Source organism: Heliangelus exortis, chromosome 15 (genome assembly GCF_036169615.1).
Source record: "Heliangelus exortis chromosome 15, bHelExo1.hap1, whole genome shotgun sequence".
Taxonomy (NCBI): Eukaryota; Metazoa; Chordata; class Aves; order Apodiformes; family Trochilidae; genus Heliangelus; species Heliangelus exortis.
In genome coordinates this window covers 15,824,932-15,850,125 of record NC_092436.1, presented here as the reverse complement: position 1 = coordinate 15,850,125, position 25,194 = coordinate 15,824,932, and the positions used below count along the sequence as shown (strand labels likewise).

General features: G+C 55.8%; 4 protein-coding genes across 4 annotated transcripts; all 4 read right to left on the bottom strand.

The window, feature by feature from the left end:
• Positions 1 to 609: 609 nt before the first annotated feature.
• Positions 610 to 3,548, bottom strand: LOC139803248 (protocadherin beta-15-like). Its single transcript, XM_071759187.1, has one exon. It carries the CDS (start codon positions 3,130 to 3,132, stop codon positions 610 to 612), a length of 2,523 nt encoding a protein of 840 aa, XP_071615288.1. The 5' UTR covers positions 3,133 to 3,548.
• Positions 3,549 to 4,468: 920 nt separating this feature from the next.
• Positions 4,469 to 9,991, bottom strand: LOC139802906 (protocadherin beta-16-like). Its single transcript, XM_071758534.1, has 2 exons — positions 7,521 to 9,991; positions 4,469 to 4,672 (listed from the first exon to the last, which is right to left on the bottom strand). Exons 1-2 carry the CDS (start codon positions 9,978 to 9,980, stop codon positions 4,514 to 4,516), a joined length of 2,619 nt encoding a protein of 872 aa, XP_071614635.1. The 5' UTR covers positions 9,981 to 9,991; the 3' UTR covers positions 4,469 to 4,513.
• Positions 9,992 to 13,715: 3,724 nt separating this feature from the next.
• Positions 13,716 to 16,372, bottom strand: LOC139802942 (protocadherin beta-16-like). The gene has a single exon (XM_071758615.1). It carries the CDS (start codon positions 16,359 to 16,361, stop codon positions 13,848 to 13,850), a length of 2,514 nt encoding a protein of 837 aa, XP_071614716.1. The 5' UTR covers positions 16,362 to 16,372; the 3' UTR covers positions 13,716 to 13,847.
• Positions 16,373 to 17,633: 1,261 nt separating this feature from the next.
• Positions 17,634 to 24,380, bottom strand: LOC139802898 (protocadherin beta-15-like). Its single transcript, XM_071758525.1, has 2 exons — positions 21,910 to 24,380; positions 17,634 to 17,900 (listed from the first exon to the last, which is right to left on the bottom strand). Exons 1-2 carry the CDS (start codon positions 24,367 to 24,369, stop codon positions 17,742 to 17,744), a joined length of 2,619 nt encoding a protein of 872 aa, XP_071614626.1. The 5' UTR covers positions 24,370 to 24,380; the 3' UTR covers positions 17,634 to 17,741.
• Positions 24,381 to 25,194: the final 814 nt, after the last annotated feature.

Below are 25,194 nucleotides of genomic sequence, written 5' to 3'. Positions count from 1 at the left end.
TTATCCATGCTGAATACATTGGTACAAATGCACTTGAGTCCAGGCTAAATGTCTCATCTCTAATATTGCCCTAACACCCCAAGGCTCATCTCTAGAGAGCCTCTTTTATCTCTTTCATGACTAATATAAATCCCACTTGATGACTGGCACCACCTCATGAGTGAAAACTATTTTCACCCTTCTGAGATGGTTGGAATTCTTCACAGCAAACCAGGTACAGTGTAAACTGCACAATTAATTAAAAAAAAAAAAAAAATCACGAAAACAAAACGTAAATTCTAGCAATGGCACCAGCCTCCGATTCTCATCGCTGCCTTCCTCCATATCAGAGGCCTGTAAAAGACGAGGAAGTTTCCAAGCAGAATTGTTAAATAAGGCAGCAGACAGACTAAAGACTTCCTCGAGTGCATGAGCCCTTATAAAAAGACCCTCCCTAGTTTACTTTTTGGCCTCATGCAGGTACTGAAAATTTCCATATGATCTTCCCAGAGTATTCTAATCTCAAAACTTGAACAAACACAACTCTCTCCCCTTGTTTTCACAGCAGAAAGGCTCCAAGCCTCAGATCACCATTGATTATTGCCTATCCACCAAAACACCCTCCCCATGCTATTCCCTCCTCGTTTCCCCGCACGGTTGCCACAGCCCCATCTCGGCGATCCCCCTCACCTGGGCAGCCCAGTCGCCTTCTTCGCCGAGGTTGGTCGCCTCCTGAGAGCACACGGAGCTGCGCTGCTCGCCCGGGCCCGGGGGCAGCCCGGCGGGGAAGCAGGGCAAGAGCGGCCTGAGGAAGCGGAACTCGCTGTTGACGGTGCCGCCGGCGAAGCAGATGTCGTAGACGTAGCTGCGGGGCAGGGAGCCCGCCGTGCTCTCCGGCACAGCCGCGGGGAACGTGGGCAAGCTCTCGGCCCGCGCCCCACGCACCTTCGCCACCACCGCCGCCACGGCGGTGGCCACCAACAGCGCCGACACGCAGGCCAGCGAGGCGATCAGGTAGAGGGTCAGCGGCCCCTCCGACCCCGACTCCGACCCCGCCGCCTCCGCCGCCGCCGCCGCCGCCGCCTCGTCCTCGCCGCCCCGCCAATGCGCGTCGGAGAAGCCGTCCACCAGGGCGATGCCCAGCGTGGCGGTGGCCGAGCGCGGCGGCTGCCCGCGGTCTCGCACCAGCACCACCAGCCTCTGCCGGGACGCGTCCCTCTCCGACACGGCCCGCGCCGTCCGCACCTCGCCGCTGTGCAGCCCCACGCGGAACAGACCCGGCTCCGTCGCCTTCCACACCTCGTACGACAGCCACGCGTTCTGACCCGCGTCCGCGTCCACCGCCACCACCTTGGCCACCAGGTAGCCCGACGGAGACCCGCGCGGCACCACCTCGCCCCACCGCAGCCTGCTCTCCGGCGACGGGTGCAGCACCACCGGCGCGTTGTCGTTCTCGTCCCGCACCACCACGCGCACCACCGCCCGCGCGCTCAGCGACGGAGAGCCCCCGTCGGCAGCCACCACCGACACCTCCAAGGCGCGCACCTCCTCGTAGTCCAGCGCCCGCACCACGTAAACCTCCCCGCTCGCCGAGTTCACCGACACGCGCGGACGCTCCTCGCCCTCCTCGCGCAACACCGCGTACGTCACGCGCGCGTTGCTCCCCGCGTCCGCGTCCCTCGCCGACACGCTCCCCACGCGCACCATCGGGCTGTTGTTCTCCACCACCCACAGCGTGTAAACCTCCCGGCTGAACTCGGGCGCGTTGTCGTTCACGTCCGAGATCTGCACCCAGATCACTTCCCGCGAGCTCAGCCGCCTCCTGCCCCAGTCCCGGGCCCTCACGCTGATGTTATACTCCGCCCTCCTCTCCCTGTCCAGCGCCCCCGTTGTTCGCACCTCGTACTCGTTGGCAAACGTGGCCGTCAGGCTGAAGGGCGAGTCCCCGTCGATCCAGCACTCCGTCCTCCCGTTCTCGCCGGAGTCGCGGTCCCGCACGCTCAACAGGGCCACCACGCTGCGGGGCGGCGCGTCCTCGGGGATCGAGGCGCTGACGGACGTCAGCGCTATCTCCGGGGCGTTGTCATTCACGTCCAGCACCTCCACCTGCACTTTGCAATGAGCAGACAGACCCCCGCCGTCGGTGGCTGTCACCACCATTTCGTGGCTTTTCGCTTCCTCGAAGTCCAGGTTGCCCGCCACACGGATCTCCCCGGTTTCGGGGTTCAGACTGAAGAGCTGCCGAGTTTTTTCGGGTGTCTGGGTGAAGGCGTATAGCACCTTCCCGTAGGACCCTTCGTCGGGATCTGCGGCCACCACTTTGACCACCAGCTGTCCCTCGGGACTGTTCTCGGCCACCCGCACCTCATAGAGATCGCGGCTGAAGACCGGGTTATTGTCATTGGCATCCAGCACCACGACGCGGATCCGAGCAGTCCCGGACCTCGGTGGAGAGCCCCCGTCGGTGGCCGTCAGCAGTAAATTCAGCTCTCGCTGCTCTTCCCGGTCCATCTGACGCTCGAGAACGAGCTCCGCGTACTTTACTCCATCTTTTTTGGTTCCGAGAGCAAGGGAGAAATGCGGATTGGCTTCAAGGCTGTAGTTCTGCAAACCATTAATGCCCACATCACGGTCATGGGCGCTCTCCAGAGGGAAACGGGATCCCAGAGATTCCGTTTCGGGAACCTTTAAAACCATCTCCTTCACCGGGAACACGGGGGAATTGTCATTCACGTCACGAACCTCCACCTCCCCTCGCATCAGCTGCAACGGATTCTCAAGGAAGATCTTAAAATGCAGCGTGCAGGTAGCGCTCTGCGGGCAGATCTCCTCCCGGTCCAGAGACTCCTTTACTGTCAGGACGCCGGTGCTCGGCTCGAGCCGGAAAAGCTGCTCGTTCCCCTCGGACACAACGCGGGCCTTGCGAGCCGACAGCTGGCTCGGAGCCACCCCCAGCTCCTCTGCAATGTTGCCCACAAACGAGTCCCTCTCCATTTCCTCCGCCACAGAATACCGCAGGCTTTCGGCCCCGCTCCGCCACACGCAAACGCACACAAGAAACAAGATCACTTGCCTCTGCCTGCCTCCGCTCCGTCTCCCACACGCCAGCAGCCTCCAGAAAAGCCATCCACCGTCCTGCGGGGCTCCCACCATTCTTCAGCGGCCTCCGAGACAGAGCGCTCTTGCTCAGCAATCCCGCGGGCGGGGGGCTCAAACCTCCCGACGAGCCCCTTCTGTGCCCCTGCCTCCTTCCCCACCAGCTCACAAACCTGGTTTTCTTTTTTTTTTTCCTGTCTCCCGGTGACTGCAAACGCGGTGCTGGGAGAGGAACCTTCCGCTCCGTGGCCAACACCCCCACCCAGTGTCGCAAGTAGGAATTGTTCCTCTGGCTTTGTACAGCGCTGTTTTTTGGGAGTTTGCTGCTTCAATCTGCGCTCTCCGTGCAAAAGCCAAGACAAAAAGGCTCGTGGGAATTTTCTCTGTCCTCCCCCCACACAAAGGGCTCTCTTGGCATCACTTCCCAGCTCGCAACTCTTCACGCACAGCTCTTGGGTTTCCCCTGCGTGGTGTCGGTTCTGTAACTTGCAAAGGGTGCAGCACAAGATGTTTCTTACCTTGGTTACTTGTCAGTCAGCACAGGAGAGTTAAGATGTGCCGAGGGGCAGAGAAGCTTTTGAACATGGGAACTGGTGCCAGAGAGCAGATCCGGAAAGGCTTTGGAAGAAAAATAGTCCCACATACCCTTGATCTCCATGGCTCCAGGATGTTAAGGACACAGAATCCTAATGATGTGTGTGTGACATTGTGTAATCACACCAAAGGACTTAGGACACAAAATCTTGTCTGTGCATAAAGCGTTTACCTCCTTTAATTGACTGGGGGATCCTCCCCTGCTGCCTGGTGACCCTTGAACTCACCATCACTTTTGCCACTCTGTAACACATTTCTGGGAGATATCCCCAGCCCCTGTGGGAACATCCACCTGCTTCAACCTGGTTCCATGTTTGGGGGTTTAGAGTCCCTGCCCATGGAAGAGCTTTGCAACAAGATGATCCTTAAGGTCCTTTCTAACCCAAACTATCCAATATTTCTGCAGTCCTTTCCCCTCTCTGATGTCACCACACAGGCATGGAAATACTTACTGCACTCACAAGTCAAACCTGAACAACTGAAGCACTCTGCAGAAAACTGAGATAATATTACAGAGCCCTCTCCATCAGAAAAATAAAACAAAAACAAATGCAGAAAATGAGATCCAAGAAAAACTTATCTGCCAGACTTGCTTCTACTTTTCAGCCTTTCCCTTGATATTAGGAACCAGCAGCACTCTCACAATCATACAGCAAGTCTCAGTGTCATCAGCCAGCAACACAGTCCTCCTCTTCCATCTATATCTCACCTGCAAATTACCTACAGCAATCAAGCACTGCCCAGGAGGGCAGTGGGTTTCCTCCCTCACAGAGAAGCCTTGTGCCCCTTGCTACTACTTTTTAGGTGGGTGTTTGCTCTCTGTTCTCTTTTCCCCATGAGGACATCAGCCAGGGAGGACAGACACACTTGTCTTTCTCCTCACTCCCTGAGGGGTCAGCCAAGGGTTCTGATCAGAACTGACATTTAGCTCCATCCCCTGGTTTCCTGCACAAGCTGCTCCTGCAGCTCTGGGCCCTGTGTCTTCAGGGAGGGGAGCTCTGGCCTGCAAAGAGCAGAGAGTGGAGGCTGTCATTGGGAGGTAAGCAGGCACCAGAGAGAACTGCAGAGGACATGTCTTACACCACTGTCTGTGTGACACCATCCTTCTGCACCCAGAGCCCAAGAGGAGGTTGGACCCTGCAGTGTCTCTCTGACCTGGATGGGGACATTTTAATCTAGAAATATTTCTCCACTACGAACACCAACAAGGCACCAGAGCAGGTCTGTTAGAAGTCTAAGAGGACAATTTCATAAGGTGAGATCCCAAAATAAAAGCACTTTCTCACAAATGGTAAATGCAGTTTCATGGTGAGGTCTTGAGGTTGGTCCTTGTCTCCCCTGAGGCTACTGGGGCTCTGAGAATCTGCAGTCAAGTAAGTCCAAGTCATTGGTGGTTATGAAACAGAAAACTGTTTAGGGCTCTCCAAGATGGTCTGAAGTGCCAGAAGGATCCCTAGAAAATTCTCATGTTTAGAGGGGAGACTGAGAATAATTGGGTGGAGAGGGAGGAGAGAAGGAGCTGATTCAAGCATCACCTCTTGTCACCTCCACACTCCTGGGACAGCTGGAGGTTCAGGAGCACCTTAGACATGACTCACTTGAAGTTCAGAGCAGCAGTGAGAAGAGAGGTGCTGCTTGTTTGCAGCAGCACCCCTCAGGTTCATGAAATGGCTGGAAGGTCATAGAATCACATCATGGTTTGGGTTGGAAGGGACCTTAAGGATGAGAGAATCACAGAATCATTCAGGACAAACAGAGCTCTAAGATCATCAGGTCCAACTGTCACCACAACACCACCATGACCTTTAAACCATGTCCTGAACTGCAACTTCTACACATTTTTTGAACACCTCTGGGCATCGTGACACCACCCTCACCATGGACAGCCTGTTCTTATGATTGAACACCCCTTTAGTAAAGACATTCTTTCCTAATTTCCCATCTAAACTTCCCCTGGTGCCACTTGAGGCCATCCTATTGCTGGTTACATGGGAAAAGAGGTCAACACCTCCTTTTAGGGACCTGTAGGGAGTGAGAAACTCCCTCAGGCTCTTCCAGACCAAACAGTCCAGGTTCCCTCAGCCACTCGCAAGACTTGTGCACCAGAGCCTTCCCCAGCTCCCTTGCCCTTCTCTGGACACAACCCAAAACCTCAGTGTTCTTCTTGGAGTGAGAGGCCTAAATAACACAGGATTTGAAGAGAGACCTCACCAGAGCCAAGTACAGGGCCATGATCCTTTCCCTTCTCCTGCAGGCCTAAGTATTTCTGATAGAAACCAGCATTCTCTTGGCCTTTTTGGACACCTGGGTACATTCTGTCTGTTGTCACCCAACACCCCCAGGGCCTTTTCTGCTGGGCATCTTTCCAGCCACTCCTGCCCAGGCCTGCAGACTGACTTGGGGTTGCTGGGACTGAAGTGCAGGACCTGACACTTGGCCTTCTTAAACCTCATACAACTGACCTCGGCCCATTGACCCAGCAAGTCCACATCCCTCTGCAGAGCCCTCCTACCTCTGAGCAAATCAAAACCCCCTCCAAACTCAGGATCATCTGCCAGCTTCCTGACAGTGCACCCAATCCCCTCATCCAGATCATTGATCAAGATGTTAAACAAGCCTGGCCCCAACACTGAGCCTCTTCCTTCCAGCCACACCTGCCAGGAACATCCTACACTGCTTCCTCTCTACTGTTTTGCTTCCAGCAGAAGTTCAGTAACTGGAAGTCCCCCATGAAAACAAGGATAAGAAATTGAGAGACTTCTGCCAGACACTTGCAGAATGCTTCATCTGCCTCTTCATCCTGGGCAGGGGTGATCTATATAGACTGCCAAGAGGATATCAGCCTCGTTGGCCTTCACCCTCATCCTCACCCATAAGCACTTGATATTAACACCACATTCACTCAGCTCCATACAATCAACACTCCCTAACACACACAGACACCCCACCATCTTTTCTTGCCTGACTTTTCTCAAGAGCTTAGAACCATCCATGGCAGCATTTTGGTTGTCAGAGTCATTCCAACACATTTCTGTGATGGTCACTAAGTCACAGATATCCTGCTGCACAAGAGCTTTCAGCTCCTCTTTCTTGTCCATGCTGAATACATCGGTGCAGATGCACTTGAGTCCGGGCTAAATGTTTCATCTGCAATATTGCCAAACCACCCCAAGGCTCATCTCTAGAGAGCCTCTTTTATCTCCTTCATAACTAATATGAATCCCACTTGATGAGCTGCACCACCTCAGGAGTGAAAACTATTTTCACTCTTCTGAGATGGCTGGAACTCATTCCATCAGACCTGGTGCACTGTATATGTTATAATTATATAAAAAAAAATAACAGAAAAGAAAAAACAACACCAATAAACAGAAATGAAATTCCACCAATGGCACCAGTCAGTCTCCTCACTGCCAAACTCCATATCCAATAGTGGGTAGCTATAAGATCCTGGCAGCAGACAAGGGAGATGGAATTTCCAAGTAGAGTTTTTAAACCAGGCATCAGGGAGGCAAACACTTCCCCACGGGCAGGAGCCCTTATAAAAAGACTCTCCCTAGATTATTGTAGGATGCAATCAGGTACTGGTAGGTTCCATAAGGTCTCCCTAGAGCATTTTCTTCTCAACGCTTCAACAAACCCCTACTACTCATGCTCCAGACCATCAGATCATCGTTAATTAATACCTCACCATCACCTTCCTCCTCATGAGTTCCCTCTGTGTTTCCCTGCCCAGAGATGCTCGAGGCCTCGGATCATTCTTCCTGATGACCCCACCCCCATTACCACAACGCTCATTACAAGCTTCCCCACCCCAGAGCCATCAGCTCGTCACAGACAGGTTGCCTCACCTGGGCAGCCCAGTCGCCTTCTTCGCCGAGGTTGGTCGCCTCCTGCGAGCACACGGAGCTGCGCTGCTCGCCCGGGCCCGGGGGCAGCCCGGCGGGGAAGCAGGGCAAGAGCGGCCTGAGGAAGCGGAACTCGCTGTTGACGGTGCCGCCGGCGAAGCAGATGTCGTAGACGTAGCTGCGGGGCAGGGAGCCCGCCGTGCTCTCCGGCACAGCCGCGGGGAACGTGGGCAAGCTCTCGGCCCGCGCCCCACGCACCTTCGCCACCACCGCCGCCACGGCGGTGGCCACCAACAGCGCCGACACGCAGGCCAGCGAGGCGATCAGGTAGAGGGTCAGCGGCCCCTCCGACTCCGACCCCGACCCCGCCGCCTCCGACTCCGCCGCCGCCGCCTCGTCCTCGCCGCCCCGCCAATGCGCGTCGGAGAAGCCGTCCACCAGGGCGATGCCCAGCGTGGCGGTGGCCGAGCGCGGCGGCTGCCCGCGGTCTCGCACCAGCACCACCAGCCTCTGCCGGGACGCGTCCCTCTCCGACACGGCCCGCGCCGTCCGCACCTCGCCGCTGTGCAGCCCCACGCGGAACAGACCCGGCTCCGTCGCCTTCCACACCTCGTACGACAGCCACGCGTTCTGACCCGCGTCCGCGTCCACCGCCACCACCTTGGCCACCAGGTAGCCCGACGGAGACCCGCGCGGCACCACCTCGCCCCACCGCAGCCTGCTCTCCGACGACGGGTGCAGCACCACCGGCGCGTTGTCGTTCTCGTCCCGCACCACCACGCGCACCACCGCCCGCGCGCTCAGCGACGGAGAGCCCCCGTCGGCAGCCACCACCGACACCTCCAAGGCGCGCACCTCCTCGTAGTCCAGCGCCCGCACCACGTAAACCTCCCCGCTCGCCGAGTTCACCGACACGCGCGGACGCTCCTCGCCCTCCTCGCGCAACACCGCGTACGTCACGCGCGCGTTGCTCCCCGCGTCCGCGTCCCTCGCCGACACGCTCCCCACGCGCACCATCGGGCTGTTGTTCTCCACCACCCACAGCGTGTAAACCTCCCGGCTGAACTCGGGCGCGTTGTCGTTCACGTCCGAGATCTGCACCCAGATCACTTCCCGCGAGCTCAGCCGCCTCCTGCCCCAGTCCCGGGCCCTCACGCTGATGTTATACTCCGCCCTCCTCTCCCTGTCCAGCGCCCCCGTTGTTCGCACCTCGTACTCGTTGGCAAACGTGGCCGTCAGGCTGAAGGGCGAGTCCCCGTCGATCCAGCACTCCGTCCTCCCGTTCTCGCCGGAGTCGCGGTCCCGCACGCTCAACAGGGCCACCACGCTGCGGGGCGGCGCGTCCTCGGGGATCGAGGCGCTGACGGACGTCAGCGCTATCTCCGGGGCGTTGTCATTCACGTCCAGCACCTCCACCTGCACTTTGCAATGAGCAGACAGACCCCCGCCGTCGGTGGCTCGCACCACCATTTCGTGGCTTTTGGCTTCCTCAAAGTCCAGGTTACCCGCCACACGGATCTCCCCGGTTTCGGGGTTCAGCTGGAATAGCTGCCGAGTTTCTTCCGGTGTCTTGGTGAAGGCATAACGCAGCTTCGCATTGGATCCTTCGTCGGGATCCGTGGCCACCACTGTCACCACCAGCTGTCCCGGGGGACTGTTCTCGGCCACTCGCACCTCGTACAGATCCCGGCTGAAACTCGGAATGTTGTCATTGGCATCCAGCACCACGATGCGGATCCGAGCCGTTCCCGACCTGGGTGGAGAGCCCCCGTCGGTGGCCGTCAGCAGTAAATTCAGCTCCCGCTGCTCTTCCCGGTCCAGCTGACGCTCCAGCACGAGCTCTTCGTATTTTTTTCCAGACTTGTTTGTTCCAAGAGCGAGGGAGAAATATGGATTGGCCTCCAGGCTGTAGTTCTGCAAACCATTAATGCCCACGTCACGGTCATGGGCGCTCTCCAGAGGGAAACGAGACTCAGGTGGTGTCGTTTCGGGAATCTCTAAAACCATCTCCTTCACCGGGAACACGGGGGAATTATCATTCACGTCACGAACCTCCACCTCCCCTCGCATCAGCTGCAACGGATTCTCAAGGAAGATCTTAAAATGCAGCGTGCAGGTAGCGCTCTGCGGGCAGATCTCCTCCCGGTCCAGAGACTCCTTTACTGTCAGGACGCCGGTGCTCGGCTCGAGCCGGAAAAGCTGCTCGTTCCCCTCGGACACAACGCGGGCCTTGCGAGCCGACAGCTGGCTCGGAGCCACCCCCAGCTCCTCTGCAATGTTGCCCACAAACGAGTCCCTCTCCATTTCCTCCGCCACAGAATACCGCAGGCTTTCGGCCCCGCTCCGCCACACGCAAACGCACACAAGAAACAAGATCACTTGCCTCTGCCTGCCTCCGCTCCGTCTCCCACACGCCAGCAGCCTCCAGAAAAGCCATCCACCGTCCTGCGGGGCTCCCACCATTCTTCAGCGGCCTCCGAGACAGAGCGCTCTTGCTCAGCAATCCCGCGGGCGGGGGGCTCAAACCTCCCGACGAGCCCCTTCTGTGCCCCTGCCTCCTTCCCCACCAGCTCACAAACCTGGTTTTCTTTTTTTTTTTCCTGTCTCCCGGTGACTGCAAACGCGGTGCTGGGAGAGGAACCTTCCGCTCCGCGGCCAACACCCCCACCCAGTGTCGCAAGTGGGAATTGTTCCTCTGGCTTTGTACAGCGCTCTTTTTTGGGAGTTTGCTGCTTCAATCTGCGCTCTCCGTGCAAAAGCCAAGACAAAAAGGCTCGTGGGAATTTTCTCTGTCCTCCCCCCACACAAAGGGCTCTCTTGGCATCACTTTCCGGCTCGCAACTCTTCACGCACAGCTCTTGGGTTTCCCCTGCGTGGTGTCAGTTCTGTAACTTGCACAGGATGCAGCACAAGATGTTTCTTACCTTGGTTACTTGTCAGTCAGCACAGGAGAGTTAAGATGTGCCGAGGGGCAGAGAAGCTTTTGAACATGGGAACTGGTGCCAGAGAGCAATGGAAAAGCTCCAAAAGAAAAATAAAAAAAATCACACATACCCTTCCCCACAAGGACTCCAGAATGTTAAGGACACAAAATCCTCGTGATGTGGTTTTGATATTTTGTAATCACACGAAAGGACTTATGACACAAAATCTTTTCCGTGCTAAAACGTTTGCCTCCTTCAATTAATGTTGATGTATTGAGGTTGGTCCTTGTTGTGGAAGGTCCTTGTTGACAGGAAGCTGAACAGGAGCCAGCAGTGTGCCCAGGTGGCCAAGAAGGCCAATGGCATCCTGGGCTGGCTCAGGAACAGCGTGGCCAGCAGGTCCAGGGAAGGGATTCTGCCCCTGTGCTCAGCCCTGGGGAGGCCACAGCTTGAGTCCTGTGTCCAGTTCTGGGCCCCTCAGCTCAGGAAGGAGATTGAGGTGCTGGAGCAGGTCCAGAGAAGAGCAAGGAGGCTGGGAAGGGATCCAGCACAAGTCCTGTGAGGAAGGGCTGAGGGAGCTGGGGGTGTTGAGGCTGGAGAAGAGGAGACTCAGGGGAGACCTCATCACTCTCTGCAACTCCCTGAAAGGAGGTTGGAGCCAGGGGGGGTTGGGCTCTTTTCCCAGGCAACTCTCAGCAAGACAAGAGGGCACAAGAGGTCTCAAGTTGTGCCAGGGGAGGTTTAGGTTGGGCATTAGAAAGAATTTCTTTATGGAGAGGGTGATCAGACCTTGGAATGGGCTGCCCAGGGAAGGGGTGGATTCTCCATCCCTGGAGATATTTCAAAAGAGCCTGGATGTGGCACTCAGTGCCATGGGCTGGGAACCACGGGGGGAGTGGAGCAAGGGTTGGACTTGATGATCTCTGAGGTCCCTTCCAACCCAGCCAATTCTAGGATTCTATGTTTCCCCTGAGGCTACTGGGGCTCTGAGAATCTGCAGTCAAGTAAGTCCAAGTCATTGGTGGTTTTGAAACAGAAATCTGTTTAGGGCTCTGCAAGATGGATCCCTAGAAACTTCTCATGTTTTGAAGGGAGACTCAGAATTATAGTGTTAAGAGGGAGGAGAGAAGGAGCTGATTCAATCCTCACCTCTTGTCACCTCCACACTCCTGGGACAGCTGGAGGTTCAGGAGCACCTTAGACATGACTCACTTGAAGTTCAGAGCAGCAGTGAGAAGAGAGGTGCTGCTTGTTTGCAGCAGCACCCCTCAGGTTCATGAAATGGCTGGAAGGTCATAGAATCACATCATGGTTTGGGTTGGAAGGGACCTTAAGGATGAGAGAATCACAGAATCATTCAGGACAAAAAGAGCTCTAAGATCATCAGGTCCAACTGTCACCACAACACCACCAGGCCGTCTAAACCATGGCCTGAAATGGAAATACTACACATTTTTTTTAGCACCTCTGGGCATGGTGACACCACCACCGCCTTGGACAGCCTGTTCCTATGATTGAACACTCCTTTAGTAAAGACATTCTTTCCTAATTTCCAATCTAAACTTCCCTTGATGCAACTTGAGGCCATCCTATTGCTGGTTACATGGGAAAAGAGACCAACACCTCCTTTTAGGGACCTGTAGGGAGTGAGAAACTCCCTCAGGCTCTTCCAGACCAAACAGTCCAGGTTCCCTCAGCCACTCGCAAGACTTGTGCACCAGAGCCTTTCCCAGCTCCCTTGCCCTTCTCTGGACACAACCCAAAACGTCAATGTTCTTCTTGGAGTGAGAGGCCTAAATAACACAGGATTTGAAGAGAGACCTCACCAGAGCCAAGTACAGGGCCATGATCCTTTCCCTTCTCCTGCAGGCCTAAGTATTTCTGATAGAAACCAGCATTCTCTTGGCCTTTTTGGACACCTGGGTACATTCTGTCTGTTGTCACCCAACACCCCCAGGGCCTTTTCTGCTGGGCATCTTTCCAGCCACTCCTGCCCAGGCCTGCAGACTGACTTGGGGTTGCTGGGACTGAAGTGCAGGACCTGACACTTGGCCTTCTTAAACCTCATACAACTGACCTCGGCCCATTGACCCAGCAAGTCCACATCCCTCTGCAGAGCCCTCCTACCTCTGAGCAAACAAAACCCCCTCCAAACTCAGGATCATCTGCCAGCTTCCTGACAGTGCACCCAATCCCCTCATCCAGATCATTGATCAAGATGTTAAACAAGCCTGGCCCCAACACTGAGCCTCTTCCTTCCAGCCACACCTGCCAGGAACATCCTACACTGCTTCCTCTCTACTGTTTTGCTTCCAGCAGAAGTTCAGTAACTGGAAGTCCCCCATGAAAACAAGGATAAGAAATTGAGAGACTTCTGCCAGGCACTTGCAGAATGCTTCATCTGCCTCTTCATCCTGGGCAGGGGTGATCTATATAGACTGCCAAGAGGATATCAGCCTTGTTGGCCTTCACCCTCATCCTCACCCATAAGCACTTGATATTAACACCACATTCACTCAGCTCCATACAATCAACACTCCCTAACACACACAGACACCCCACCATGTTTTCTTCCTTGGCATTTCTCAAGAGCTTAGAACCATCCACTGCAGCATTTTGGTTGTCAGAGTCATTCCAATACATTTCTGTGATGGTCACTAAGTCACAGATATCCTGCTGCACAAGAGCTTTCAGCTCCTCTTTCTTGTCCATGCTGAATACATTGGTGCAGATGCACTTGAGTCCAGGCTAAATGCTTCATCTGCAATATTGCCAAACCACCCCAAGGCTCATCTCTAGAGAGCCTCTTTTATCTCCTTCATAACTAATATGAATCCCACTTGATGAGCTGCACCACCTCATGAGTGAAGACTATTTTCACCCTTCTGAGATGGCTGGAACTCATACCAGCAAACCTAGGCACTGTATACGCTATAATTATATAAAAAAAAAATACCATAAAAGAAAAAACAACACCAATAAACAGAAATTAAATTCCACCAATCAGTCAGTCTCATCACTGCCAAACTCCATATCCAATAGTGGGTAGGTATAAGATCCCAGTAGCAGACAAGGGAGTTGGAGTTTCCAAGTAGAGTTTTTAAACCAGGCATCAGGGAGGCAAACACTTCCCCACGGGCAGGAGCCCTTATAAAAAGACCCTATCAAGTTTACTTGCAGGATGCAATCAGGTACTGGTACGTTCTATACGGTCTCCCTAAGGTATTTTCTTCTCAATGCTTCCACAAACCCCTACTACTCGTGTTCAAAGCATCAGATCATCGTTAATTAATACCTCACCATCACCTTCCACCTCATGAGTTCCCTCTGTGTTTCGGTGCCCAGAGATGCTCGAGGCCTCGGATCATTCTTCCTGATGACCCCACCCCCATTACCACAACGCTCATTACAAGCTTCCCCACCCCAGAGCCATCAGCTCGTCACAGACAGGTTGCCTCACCTGGGCAGCCCAGTCGCCTTCTTCGCCGAGGTTGGTCGCCTCCTGCGAGCACACGGAGCTGCGCTGCTCGCCCGGGCCCGGGGGCAGCCCGGCGGGGAAGCAGGGCAAGAGCGGCCTGAGGAAGCGGAACTCGCTGTTGACGGTGCCGCCGGCGAAGCAGATGTCGTAGACGTAGCTGCGGGGCAGGGAGCCCGCCGTGCTCTCCGGCACAGCCGCGGGGAACGTGGGCAAGCTCTCGGCCCGCGCCCCACGCACCTTCGCCACCACCGCCGCCACGGCGGTGGCCACCAACAGCGCCGACACGCAGGCCAGCGAGGCGATCAGGTAGAGGGTCAGCGGCCCCTCCGACTCCGACCCCGACCCCGCCGCCTCCGACTCCGCCGCCGCCGCCTCGTCCTCGCCGCCCCGCCAATGCGCGTCGGAGAAGCCGTCCACCAGGGCGATGCCCAGCGTGGCGGTGGCCGAGCGCGGCGGCTGCCCGCGGTCTCGCACCAGCACCACCAGCCTCTGCCGGGACGCGTCCCTCTCCGACACGGCCCGCGCCGTCCGCACCTCGCCGCTGTGCAGCCCCACGCGGAACAGACCCGGCTCCGTCGCCTTCCACACCTCGTACGACAGCCACGCGTTCTGACCCGCGTCCGCGTCCACCGCCACCACCTTGGCCACCAGGTAGCCCGACGGAGACCCGCGCGGCACCACCTCGCCCCACCGCAGCCTGCTCTCCGACGACGGGTGCAGCACCACCGGCGCGTTGTCGTTCTCGTCCCGCACCACCACGCGCACCACCGCCCGCGCGCTCAGCGACGGAGAGCCCCCGTCGGCAGCCACCACCGACACCTCCAAGGCGCGCACCTCCTCGTAGTCCAGCGCCCGCACCACGTAAACCTCCCCGCTCGCCGAGTTCACCGACACGCGCGGACGCTCCTCGCCCTCCTCGCGCAACACCGCGTACGTCACGCGCGCGTTGCTCCCCGCGTCCGCGTCCCTCGCCGACACGCTCCCCACGCGCACCATCGGGCTGTTGTTCTCCACCACCCACAGCGTGTAAACCTCCCGGCTGAACTCGGGCGCGTTGTCGTTCACGTCCGAGATCTGCACCCAGATCACTTCCCGCGAGCTCAGCCGCCTCCTGCCCCAGTCCCGGGCCCTCACGCTGATGTTATACTCCGCCCTCCTCTCCCTGTCCAGCGCCCCCGTTGTTCGCACCTCGTACTCGTTGGCAAACGTGGCCGTCAGGCTGAAGGGCGAGTCCCCGTCGATCCAGCACTCCGTCCTCCCGTTCTCGCCGGAGTCGCGGTCCCGCACGCTCAACAGGGCCACCACGCTGCGGGGCGGCGCGTCCTCGGGGATCGAGGCGCTGACGGACGTCAGCGCTATCTCCGGGGCGTTGTCATTCACGTCCAGCACCTCCACCTGCACCTTGCAATGCGCAGAAAGATCTCCGCCGTCTGTGGCTTTTACCACCAACTTGTGGCTTTTAGCGTCCTCGAAGTCCAGGTTTCCTGAGATCCGAATCTCTCCAGTTTCGGGGTTCAGCTCAAAGAGCTCGCGGGAGTGCTCCGGTATCTGGGTGAAGTCATAACGCACCTTCGCATTGGACCCTTCGTCAGGATCCACGGCAACCACTTTCACCACCAGCTGTCCCGGGGGACTGTTCTCCGGCACCCGCACCTCGTAAACGTCTCGATCGAATTTCGGGTTGTTGTCATTGGCATCCAGCACCACGATGCGAATCCGAGCTGTGCCCGATCTGGGTGGAGAGCCCCCGTCGGTGGCCGTCAGCAGTAAATTCAGCTCCCGCTGCTCTTCCCGGTCCAGATGACGCTCGAGCACGAGCTCCACATTATCGAGTCCGTCTTTCTCTTTTCCGAGAGAGAGGGAAAAATGCGGATTGGCCTCCAGGCTGTAGTTCTGCAAACCATTAATGCCCACGTCACGGTCATGGGCGCTCTCCAGAGGGAAACGAGACCCGGGAAGTGTCGTTTCGGGAATCCTTAAAACCATCTCTTTCGCCGTGAACACGGGGGAATTGTCGTTCACGTCACGAACCTCCACCTCCCCTCGCATCAGCTGCAACGGATTCTCAAGGAAGATCTTAAAATGCAGCGTGCAGGTAGCGCTCTGCGGGCAGATCTCCTCCCGGTCCAGAGACTCCTTTACTGTCAGGACGCCGGTGCTCGGCTCGAGCCGGAAAAGCTGCTCGTTCCCCTCGGACACAACGCGGGCCTTGCGAGCCGACAGCTGGCTCGGAGCCACCCCCAGCTCCTCTGCAATGTTGCCCACAAACGAGTCCCTCTCCATTTCCTCCGCCACAGAATACCGCAGGCTTTCGGCCCCGCTCCGCCACACGCAAACGCACACAAGAAACAAGATCACTTGCCTCTGCCTGCCTCCGCTCCGTCTCCCACACGCCAGCAGCCTCCAGAAAAGCCATCCACCGTCCTGCGGGGCTCCCACCATTCTTCAGCGGCCTCCGAGACAGAGCGCTCTTGCTCAGCAATCCCGCGGGCGGGGGGCTCAAACCTCCCGACCAGCCCCTTCTGTGCCCCTGCCTCCTTCCCCACCAGCTCACAAACCTGGTTTTCTGTTTTTTTTCCTGTCTCCCGGTGACTGCAAACGCGGTGCTGGGAGAGGAACCTTCAGCTCCGTGGCCAACACCCCCACCCAGTGTCGCAACTGGGAATTGTTCCTCTGGCTTTGTACAGCGCTCTTTTTTGGGAGTTTGCTGCTTCAATCTGCGCTCTCCGTGCAAAAGCCAAGACAAAAAGGCTCGTGGGAATTTTCTCTGTCCTCCCCCCACACAAAGGGCTCTCTTGGCATCACTTCCCAGCTCGCAACTCTTCACGCACAGCTCTTGGGTTTCCCCTGCGTGGTGTCAGTTCTGTAACTTGCACAGGATGCAGCACAAGATGTTTCTTACCTTGGTTACTTGTCAGTCAGCACAGGAGAGTTAAGATGTGCCGAGGGGCAGAGAAGCTTTTGAACATGGGAACTGGTGCCAGAGAGCAGACTGGGAAAGGCTTTGGAAGAAAAATAGTCCCACATACCCTTGATCTCCATGGCTCCAGGATGTTAAGGACACAGAATCCTAATGATGTGTGTGTGACCTTGTGTAATCACACCAAAGGACTTAGGACACAAAATCTTGTCTGTGCATAAAGCGTTTACCTCCTTTAATTGACTGGGGGATCCTCCCCTGCTGCCTGGTGACCCTTGAACTCACCATCACTTTTGCCACTCTGTAACACATTCCTGGGAGATATCCCCAGCCCCTGTGGGAACATCCACCTGCTTCAACCTGGTTCCATGTTTGGGGGTATAGAGTCCCTGCCCATGGAAGAGCTTTGCAACAAGGTGATCCTTAAGGTCCTTTCTAACCCAAACTATCCAATATTTCTGCAGTCCTTTCCCCTCTCTGATGTCACCACACAGGCATAGAAATACTTACTGCACTCACAAGTCAAACCTGAACAAATGAAGCACTCTGCATAAAACTGAGATAATATTACAGAGCCCTCTCCATCAGAAAAATAAAACAAAAACAAATGCAGAAAATAAGATCCAAGAAAAACTTATCTGCCAGACTTGCTTCTACTTCTCAGCCTTTCCCTTGATATTAGGAACCAGCAGCACTCTCACAATCATACAGCAAGTCCCGGTGTCATCAGCCAGCAACACAGTCCTCCTCTTCCATCCATATCACACCTGCAAATTACCTACAGGAATCAAGCACTGCCCAGGAGGGCAGTGGGTTTCCTCCCTCACAGAGAAGCCTTGTGCCCCTTGCTACTACTTTTTAGGTGGGTGTTTGCTCTTTGCTCTCTTTTCCCCATGAGGACATCAGCCAGGGAGGACAGACACACTTGTCTTTCTCCTCACTCCCTGAGGGGTCAGCCAAGGGTTCTCATCAGAACTGACATTTAGCTCCATCCCCTGGTTTCCTGCACAAGCTGCTCCTGCAGCTCTGGGCCCTGTGTCTTCAGGGAGGGGAGCTCTGGCCTGCAAAGAACAGAGAGTGGAGGCTGTCATTAGGAGGTAAGCAGGCACCAGAGAGAACTGCAGAGGACATGTCTTACACCACTGTCTGTGTGACACCATCCTTCTGCACCCAGAGCCCAAGAGGAGGTTGGACCCTGCAGTGTCTCTCTGACCTGGATGGGGACATTCTAAATCTAGAAATATTTCTCCACTACGAAGACCAAAAAGGCACCAGAGCAGGTCTGTTAGAAGTCTAAGAGGACAATTTCATAAGGTAAGATCCCAAAATAAAAGCACTTTCTCACAAATGGTAAATGCAGTTTCATGGTGAGGTCTTGAGGTTGGTCCTTGTCTCCCCTGAGGCTACTGGGGCTCTGAGAATCTGCAGTCAAGTAAGTCCAAGTCATTTGTGGTTATGAAACAGAAAACTGTTTAGGGCTCTCCAAGATGGTCTGAAGTGCCAGAAGGATCCCTAGAAAATTCTCATATTTAGAGGGGAGACTGAGAATAATTGGGTGGAGAGGTAGGAGAGAAGGAGCTGATTCAGTCCTCACCTCTTGTCACCTCCACACTCCTGGGACAGCTGGAGGTTCAGGAGCACCTTAGACATGACTCCCTTGAAGTTCAGAGCAGCAGTGAGAAGAGAGGTGCTGCTTGTTTGCAGCAGCACCCCTCAGGTTCATGAAATGGCTGGAAGGTCATAGAATCACATCATGGTTTGGGTTGGAAGGGACCTTAAGGGTGAGAGAATCACAGAATCATTCAGGACAAACAGAGCTCTAAGATCATCAGGTCCAACTGTCACCACAACACCACCAGGCCCTCTAAACCATGGCCTGAAATGGAAATACTACACATTTTTTTAGCACCTCTGGGCATGGTGACACCACCACCGCCTTGGACAGACTGTTCAAATGCTTGAACACTTTTTAGTAAAGATATTCTTTCCTACTTTCCAATCTAAACTTCCCCTGATGCAACTTGAGGCCATCCTATTGCTTGTTACATGGGAAAAGAGACCAACACCTCCTTTTAGGGACCTGTAGGGAGTGAGAAACTCCCTCAGTCTCTTCCAGACCAAACAGTCCAGGTTCCCTCAGCCACTCGCAAGACTTGTGCACCAGAGCCTTCCCCAGCTCCCTTGCCCTTCTCTGGACACAACCCAAAACCTCAATGTTCTTCTTGGAGTGAGAGGCCTAAATAACACAGGATTTGAAGAGAGACCTCACCAGAGCCAAGTACAGGGCCATGATCCTTTCCCTTCTCCTGCAGGCCTCAGTATTTCTGATAGAAACCAGCATTCTCTTGGCCTTTTTGGACACCTGGGTACATTCTGTCTGTTGTCACCCAACACCCCCAGGGCCTTTTCTGCTGGGCATCTTTCCAGCCACTCCTGCCCAGGCCTGCAGACTGACTTGGGGTTGCTGGGACTGAAGTGCAGGACCTGACACTTGGCCTTCTTAAACCTCATACAACTGACCTCGGCCCATGGACCCAGCAAGTCCACATCCCTCTGCAGAGCCCTCCTACCTCTGAGCAAATCAAAACCCCCTCCAAACTCAGGATCATCTGCCAGCTTCCTGACAGTGCACCCAATCCCCTCATCCAGATCCTTGATCAAGATGTTAAACAAGCCTGGCCCCAACACTGAGCCCTGGGGACACTGCTTCTGACTGGATGCCAACTGGATTGAACTCCACTCACCACAGCTCTCTGGGATCATCTCTCCAGCCAGCTTTTATCCAGCAAAGAGCACACCTGGCTATGCCATCACCTGCTAGGTTCTCTAGGAGAATGCTGTGGTGACAGTGTCACAATCTGCACTAAAGTCAGGCACACAGCACCCAGGGCCATTCTGTCATCCACTGGAGGGGACTCACCAGGTCATAAAAAGAGAAAAAGTTGGTCAAGCAGCACCTGCCTTTCATAAAACTATAAGTTGGCTGTCCCTGATCCTATGGTTGCCCTGCACAAGCTGTGTGAGCACAATGAAGATCATAGAATCATAGAATAGGCTGGGTTGGAAGGGAACTCAGAGATCATCGAGTCCAACCCTTGAACAACTACTGCCACAGTCACTAGACCATGGCACTGAGTGCCATATCGAGTCGCTTTTTAAATGTCTCCAGGGACGAAGAGTCCACCACCTCCCCAGAAGATGAAACACACTGGAAGCCCTGAGGATAACTGGTCTGAGGATTAACTTGACTGAAGCAAAGAAGGCATTCAGTACTTCAGCCTTTTCCTCAGCTCTGGTAACAATGCTTCAGCCAGCATCACTTGAAGGATGGAAATTCCCATTAGCTGTCTTTTTGGTGTTATTTCTAAGGTTTTTATTAATGTTATATAATAATGACCAGATTGAGTTCTACCTGGGCCTTTGCCTTCTCAACATTCTCTCTGGATGACCTACAATCCCTGTAAAACTCTGACTCACTTGCCTGCCCCTTCTTCCAAGGTTGGTAAACTCCTTTTTTCCCTGAGTCCCAGCACAATCTCCCTGTTGAGCCACACCAGTTGTCTTCCTTGCCACTTCATCCAAAACCACATGGGGACAGCCCTCCTGGAATGCTTTCACCTTTAGGACTGTTACAACCAGTGTCCTGATGGGCCAAAGTCTGCCCTCTGCAAGGCCATGGCAGTGGTTTTGATGACCCCCTTCATTTCTTCCCCAAGAAACAACAACTCAAGCATTTCATGGTCACTAAGCCCAAGATGCTCTCTGAGCACCACGTCTCCCACCAGTCCTTCTCTCTTTGTAAACACCAAGTTTAGAGAGGCACCTCTCCACATGGCTTCACTTATCAGCTCTCTCAGGAAATTCTCTCCCACACCTGCCAGGAACATCCTACACTGTTTCCTCTCTACTGTTTTACTTCCAGCAGAAGTTCAGTAACTGGAAGTCCCCCATGAAAACAAGGATAAGAAATTGAGAGACTTCTGCCAGGCACTTGCAGAATGCTTCATCTGCCTCTTCATCCTGGGCAGGGGTGACCTATATAGACTGCCAAGAGGATATCAGCCTCGTTGGCCTTCACCCTCATCCTCACCCATAAGCACTTGATATTAACACCACATTCACTCAGCTCCATACAATCAACACTCCCTAACACACACAGACACCCCACCATGTTTTCTTGCCTGACTTTTCTCAAGAGCTTAGAACCATCCACTGCAGCATTTTGGTTGTCAGAGTCATTCCAACACATTTCTGTGATGGTCACTAAGTCACAGATATCCTGCTGCACAAGAGCTTTCAGCTCCTCTTTCTTGTCCATGCTGAATACATTGGTGCAGATGCACTTGAGTCCAGGCTAAATGTTTCATCTGCATTATTGCCAAACCACCCCAAGGCTCATCTCTAGAGAGCCTCTTTTATCTCCTTCATAACTAATATGAATCCCACTTGATGAGCTGCACCACCTCAGGAGTGAAGACTATTTTCACCCTTCTGAGGTGGCTGGAACTCATACCAGCAAACCTAGGCACTGTATACGGTATAATTATATAAAAAAAATAACATAAAAGAAAAAACAACACCAATAAACAAAAATGAAATTCCACCAATGGCACCAGTCAGTCTCATCACAGCCAAACTCCATATCCAATAGTGGGGAGGTATAAGATCCTGGCAGCAGACAAGGGAGATGGAATTTCCAAGTAGAGTTTTTAAACCAGGCATCAGGGAGGCAAACACTTCCCCACGGGCAGGAGCCCTTATAAAAAGACCCTATCTAGTTTACTTGCAGGATGCAATCAGGTACTGGTACGTTCCATAAGGTCTCCCTAGAGCATTTTCTTCTCAATGCTTCAACAAACCCCTACTACTCATGCTCCAGACCATCAGATCATCGTTAATTAATACCTCACCATCACCTTCCTCCTCATGAGTTCCCTCTGTGTTTCCCTGCCCAGAGATGCTCGAGGCCTCGGATCATTCTTCCTGATGACCCCACCCCCATTACCACAACGCTCATTACAAGCTTCCCCACCCCAGAGCCATCAGCTCGTCACAGACAGGTTGCCTCACCTGGGCAGCCCAGTCGCCTTCTTCGCCGAGGTTGGTCGCCTCCTGCGAGCACACGGAGCTGCGCTGCTCGCCCGGGCCCGGGGGCAGCCCGGCGGGGAAGCAGGGCAAGAGCGGCCTGAGGAAGCGGAACTCGCTGTTGACGGTGCCGCCGGCGAAGCAGATGTCGTAGACGTAGCTGCGGGGCAGGGAGCCCGCCGTGCTCTCCGGCACAGCCGCGGGGAACGTGGGCAAGCTCTCGGCCCGCGCCCCACGCACCTTCGCCACCACCGCCGCCACGGCGGTGGCCACCAACAGCGCCGACACGCAGGCCAGCGAGGCGATCAGGTAGAGGGTCAGCGGCCCCTCCGACTCCGACCCCGACCCCGCCGCCTCCGACTCCGCCGCCGCCGCCTCGTCCTCGCCGCCCCGCCAATGCGCGTCGGAGAAGCCGTCCACCAGGGCGATGCCCAGCGTGGCGGTGGCCGAGCGCGGCGGCTGCCCGCGGTCTCGCACCAGCACCACCAGCCTCTGCCGGGACGCGTCCCTCTCCGACACGGCCCGCGCCGTCCGCACCTCGCCGCTGTGCAGCCCCACGCGGAACAGACCCGGCTCCGTCGCCTTCCACACCTCGTACGACAGCCACGCGTTCTGACCCGCGTCCGCGTCCACCGCCACCACCTTGGCCACCAGGTAGCCCGACGGAGACCCGCGCGGCACCACCTCGCCCCACCGCAGCCTGCTCTCCGACGACGGGTGCAGCACCACCGGCGCGTTGTCGTTCTCGTCCCGCACCACCACGCGCACCACCGCCCGCGCGCTCAGCGACGGAGAGCCCCCGTCGGCAGCCACCACCGACACCTCCAAGGCGCGCACCTCCTCGTAGTCCAGCGCCCGCACCACGTAAACCTCCCCGCTCGCCGAGTTCACCGACACGCGCGGACGCTCCCCGCCCTCCTCGCGCAACACCGCGTACGTCACGCGCGCGTTGCTCCCCGCGTCCGCGTCCCTCGCCGACACGCTCCCCACGCGCACCATCGGGCTGTTGTTCTCCACCACCCACAGCGTGTAAACCTCCCGGCTGAACTCGGGCGCGTTGTCGTTCACGTCCGAGATCTGCACCCAGATCACTTCCCGCGAGCTCAGCCGCCTCCTGCCCCAGTCCCGGGCCCTCACGCTGATGTTATACTCCGCCCTCCTCTCCCTGTCCAGCGCCCCCGTTGTTCGCACCTCGTACTCGTTGGCAAACGTGGCCGTCAGGCTGAAGGGCGAGTCCCCGTCGATCCAGCACTCCGTCCTCCCGTTCTCGCCGGAGTCGCGGTCCCGCACGCTCAACAGGGCCACCACGCTGCGGGGCGGCGCGTCCTCGGGGATCGAGGCGCTGACGGACGTCAGCGCTATCTCCGGGGCGTTGTCATTCACGTCCAGCACCTCCACCTGCACTTTGCAATGTGCAGACAGACCCCCGCCGTCGGTGGCTCGCACCACCAGTTCGTGGCTTTTGGCTTCCTCGAAGTCCAGGTTACCCACCACACGAATCTCCCCGGTTTCGGGGTTCAGCTGGAATAGCTGCCGAGTTTCTTCCGGTGTCTTGGTGAAGGCATAACGCACCTTTGCATTGGATCCTTCGTCGGGATCCGCAGCAACCACTTTCACCACCAGCTGTCCCGGGGGACTGTTCTCAGCCACTTGCACCTCGTAGACTTCTCGATCGAATTTCGGGTTGTTGTCATTGGCATCCAGCACCACGATGCGGACCCGAGCTGTGCCCGACCTGGGTGGAGAGCCCCCGTCGGTGGCCGTCAGCAGTAAATTCAGCTCTCGATGCTGTTCTCGGTCCAGCTGACGCTCCAGCACGAGCTCTTCGTATTTTTTTCCAGATTTGTTTGTTCCCATAGAGAGGGAGAAATGCGGATTGGCCTCCAGGCTGTAGTTCTGCAAACCATTAATGCCCACGTCACGGTCATGGGCGCTCTCCAGAGGGAAACGGGACCCAGGAGATTCCGTTTCAAGAATTTCTAAAACCATCTCCTTCACCGGGAACACGGGGGAATTGTCGTTCACGTCACGAACCTCCACCTCCCCTCGCATCAGCTGCAAGGGATTCTCAAGGAAGATCTTAAAATGCAGCGTGCAGGTAGCGCTCTGCGGGCAGATCTCCTCCCGGTCCAGAGACTCCTTTACTGTCAGGACGCCGGTGCTCGGCTCGAGCCGGAAAAGCTGCTCGTTCCCCTCGGACACAACGCGGGCCTTGCGAGCCGACAGCTGGCTCGGAGCCACCCCCAGCTCCTCTGCAATGTTGCCCACAAACGAGTCCCTCTCCATTTCCTCCGCCACAGAATACCGCAGGCTTTCGGCCCCGCTCCGCCACACGCAAACGCACACAAGAAACAAGATCACTTGCCTCTGCCTGCCTCCGCTCCGTCTCCCACACGCCAGCAGCCTCCAGAAAAGCCATCCACCGTCCTGCGGGGCTCCCACCATTCTTCAGCGGCCTCCGAGACAGAGCGCTCTTGCTCAGCAATCCCGCGGGCGGGGGGCTCAAACCTCCCGACGAGCCCCTTCTGTGCCCCTGCCTCCTTCCCCACCAGCTCACAAACCTGGTTTTCTGTTTTTTTTCCTGTCTCCCGGTGACTGCAAACGCGGTGCTGGGAGAGGAACCTTCCGCTCCGCGGCCAACACCCCCACCCAGTGTCGCAAGTGGGAATTGTTCCTCTGCCTTACTCTCTACAGCGCTGCTGCTTTTGCTTTGGAGTTTGCTGCTTCAATCTGCGCTCTCTATGCAAAAGCTCAGACTAAAAGGACCTTTGAATATTTCTCTATTCTCCCCCAATACTCAAGGATACTCTCTCATCACTTCCTAGCTCGCCACCCGAATTTTTCCACAAAGAGCTGTGGGTTTTCCTCTGTGTTTTGTCAGCATTTCACGTTCTCTTACTTCCACGGAATTTATCTTTGCATTTTTCTTCTCTTCACCATTTCTTAAACAGCACAGGACGAGTAATAAGTGGGGCCGGTCTGAGAACAGACGCTATGGAGAGGTGGTGCCCAAGAGCGGAGAGAGAAAGGCGCGGGAGGATAAATATCTCATAATCCCAGCTCAGCATAACACTACAGTGATAAGGACACATCGTCCTAAGGCTGATTTCCTCACACTGTGTATCACACCTCGCCCAAAGGACACATGGCTCTCGGCTGTTCTCTGCAAAAAGAGTTTCTCTTGTTTAACTGACTGGAGGATCCTCCCCTGACGCCTCTATACAAATAAACAGGTCCTGCCCATGGAAGAGCACTGAAACGATGTGATCT

Coding starts and splice junctions, on each gene's coding strand:
- LOC139802898 (XM_071758525.1), bottom strand. CDS start 24,369: ATGGTGGGAGCCCCGCAGGACGGTGGATGGCTTTTCTGGAGGCTGCTG. Junction 17,901..21,909: donor AAGGCGACTGGGCTGCCCAG/GTGAGGCAACCT, acceptor TGTTCTTTGCAG/GCCAGAGCTCCCCTCCCTGA.
- LOC139803248 (XM_071759187.1), bottom strand. CDS start 3,132: ATGGTGGGAGCCCCGCAGGACGGTGGATGGCTTTTCTGGAGGCTGCTG.
- LOC139802942 (XM_071758615.1), bottom strand. CDS start 16,361: ATGGTGGGAGCCCCGCAGGACGGTGGATGGCTTTTCTGGAGGCTGCTG.
- LOC139802906 (XM_071758534.1), bottom strand. CDS start 9,980: ATGGTGGGAGCCCCGCAGGACGGTGGATGGCTTTTCTGGAGGCTGCTG. Junction 4,673..7,520: donor AAGGCGACTGGGCTGCCCAG/GTGAGGCAACCT, acceptor TGCTCTTTGCAG/GCCAGAGCTCCCCTCCCTGA.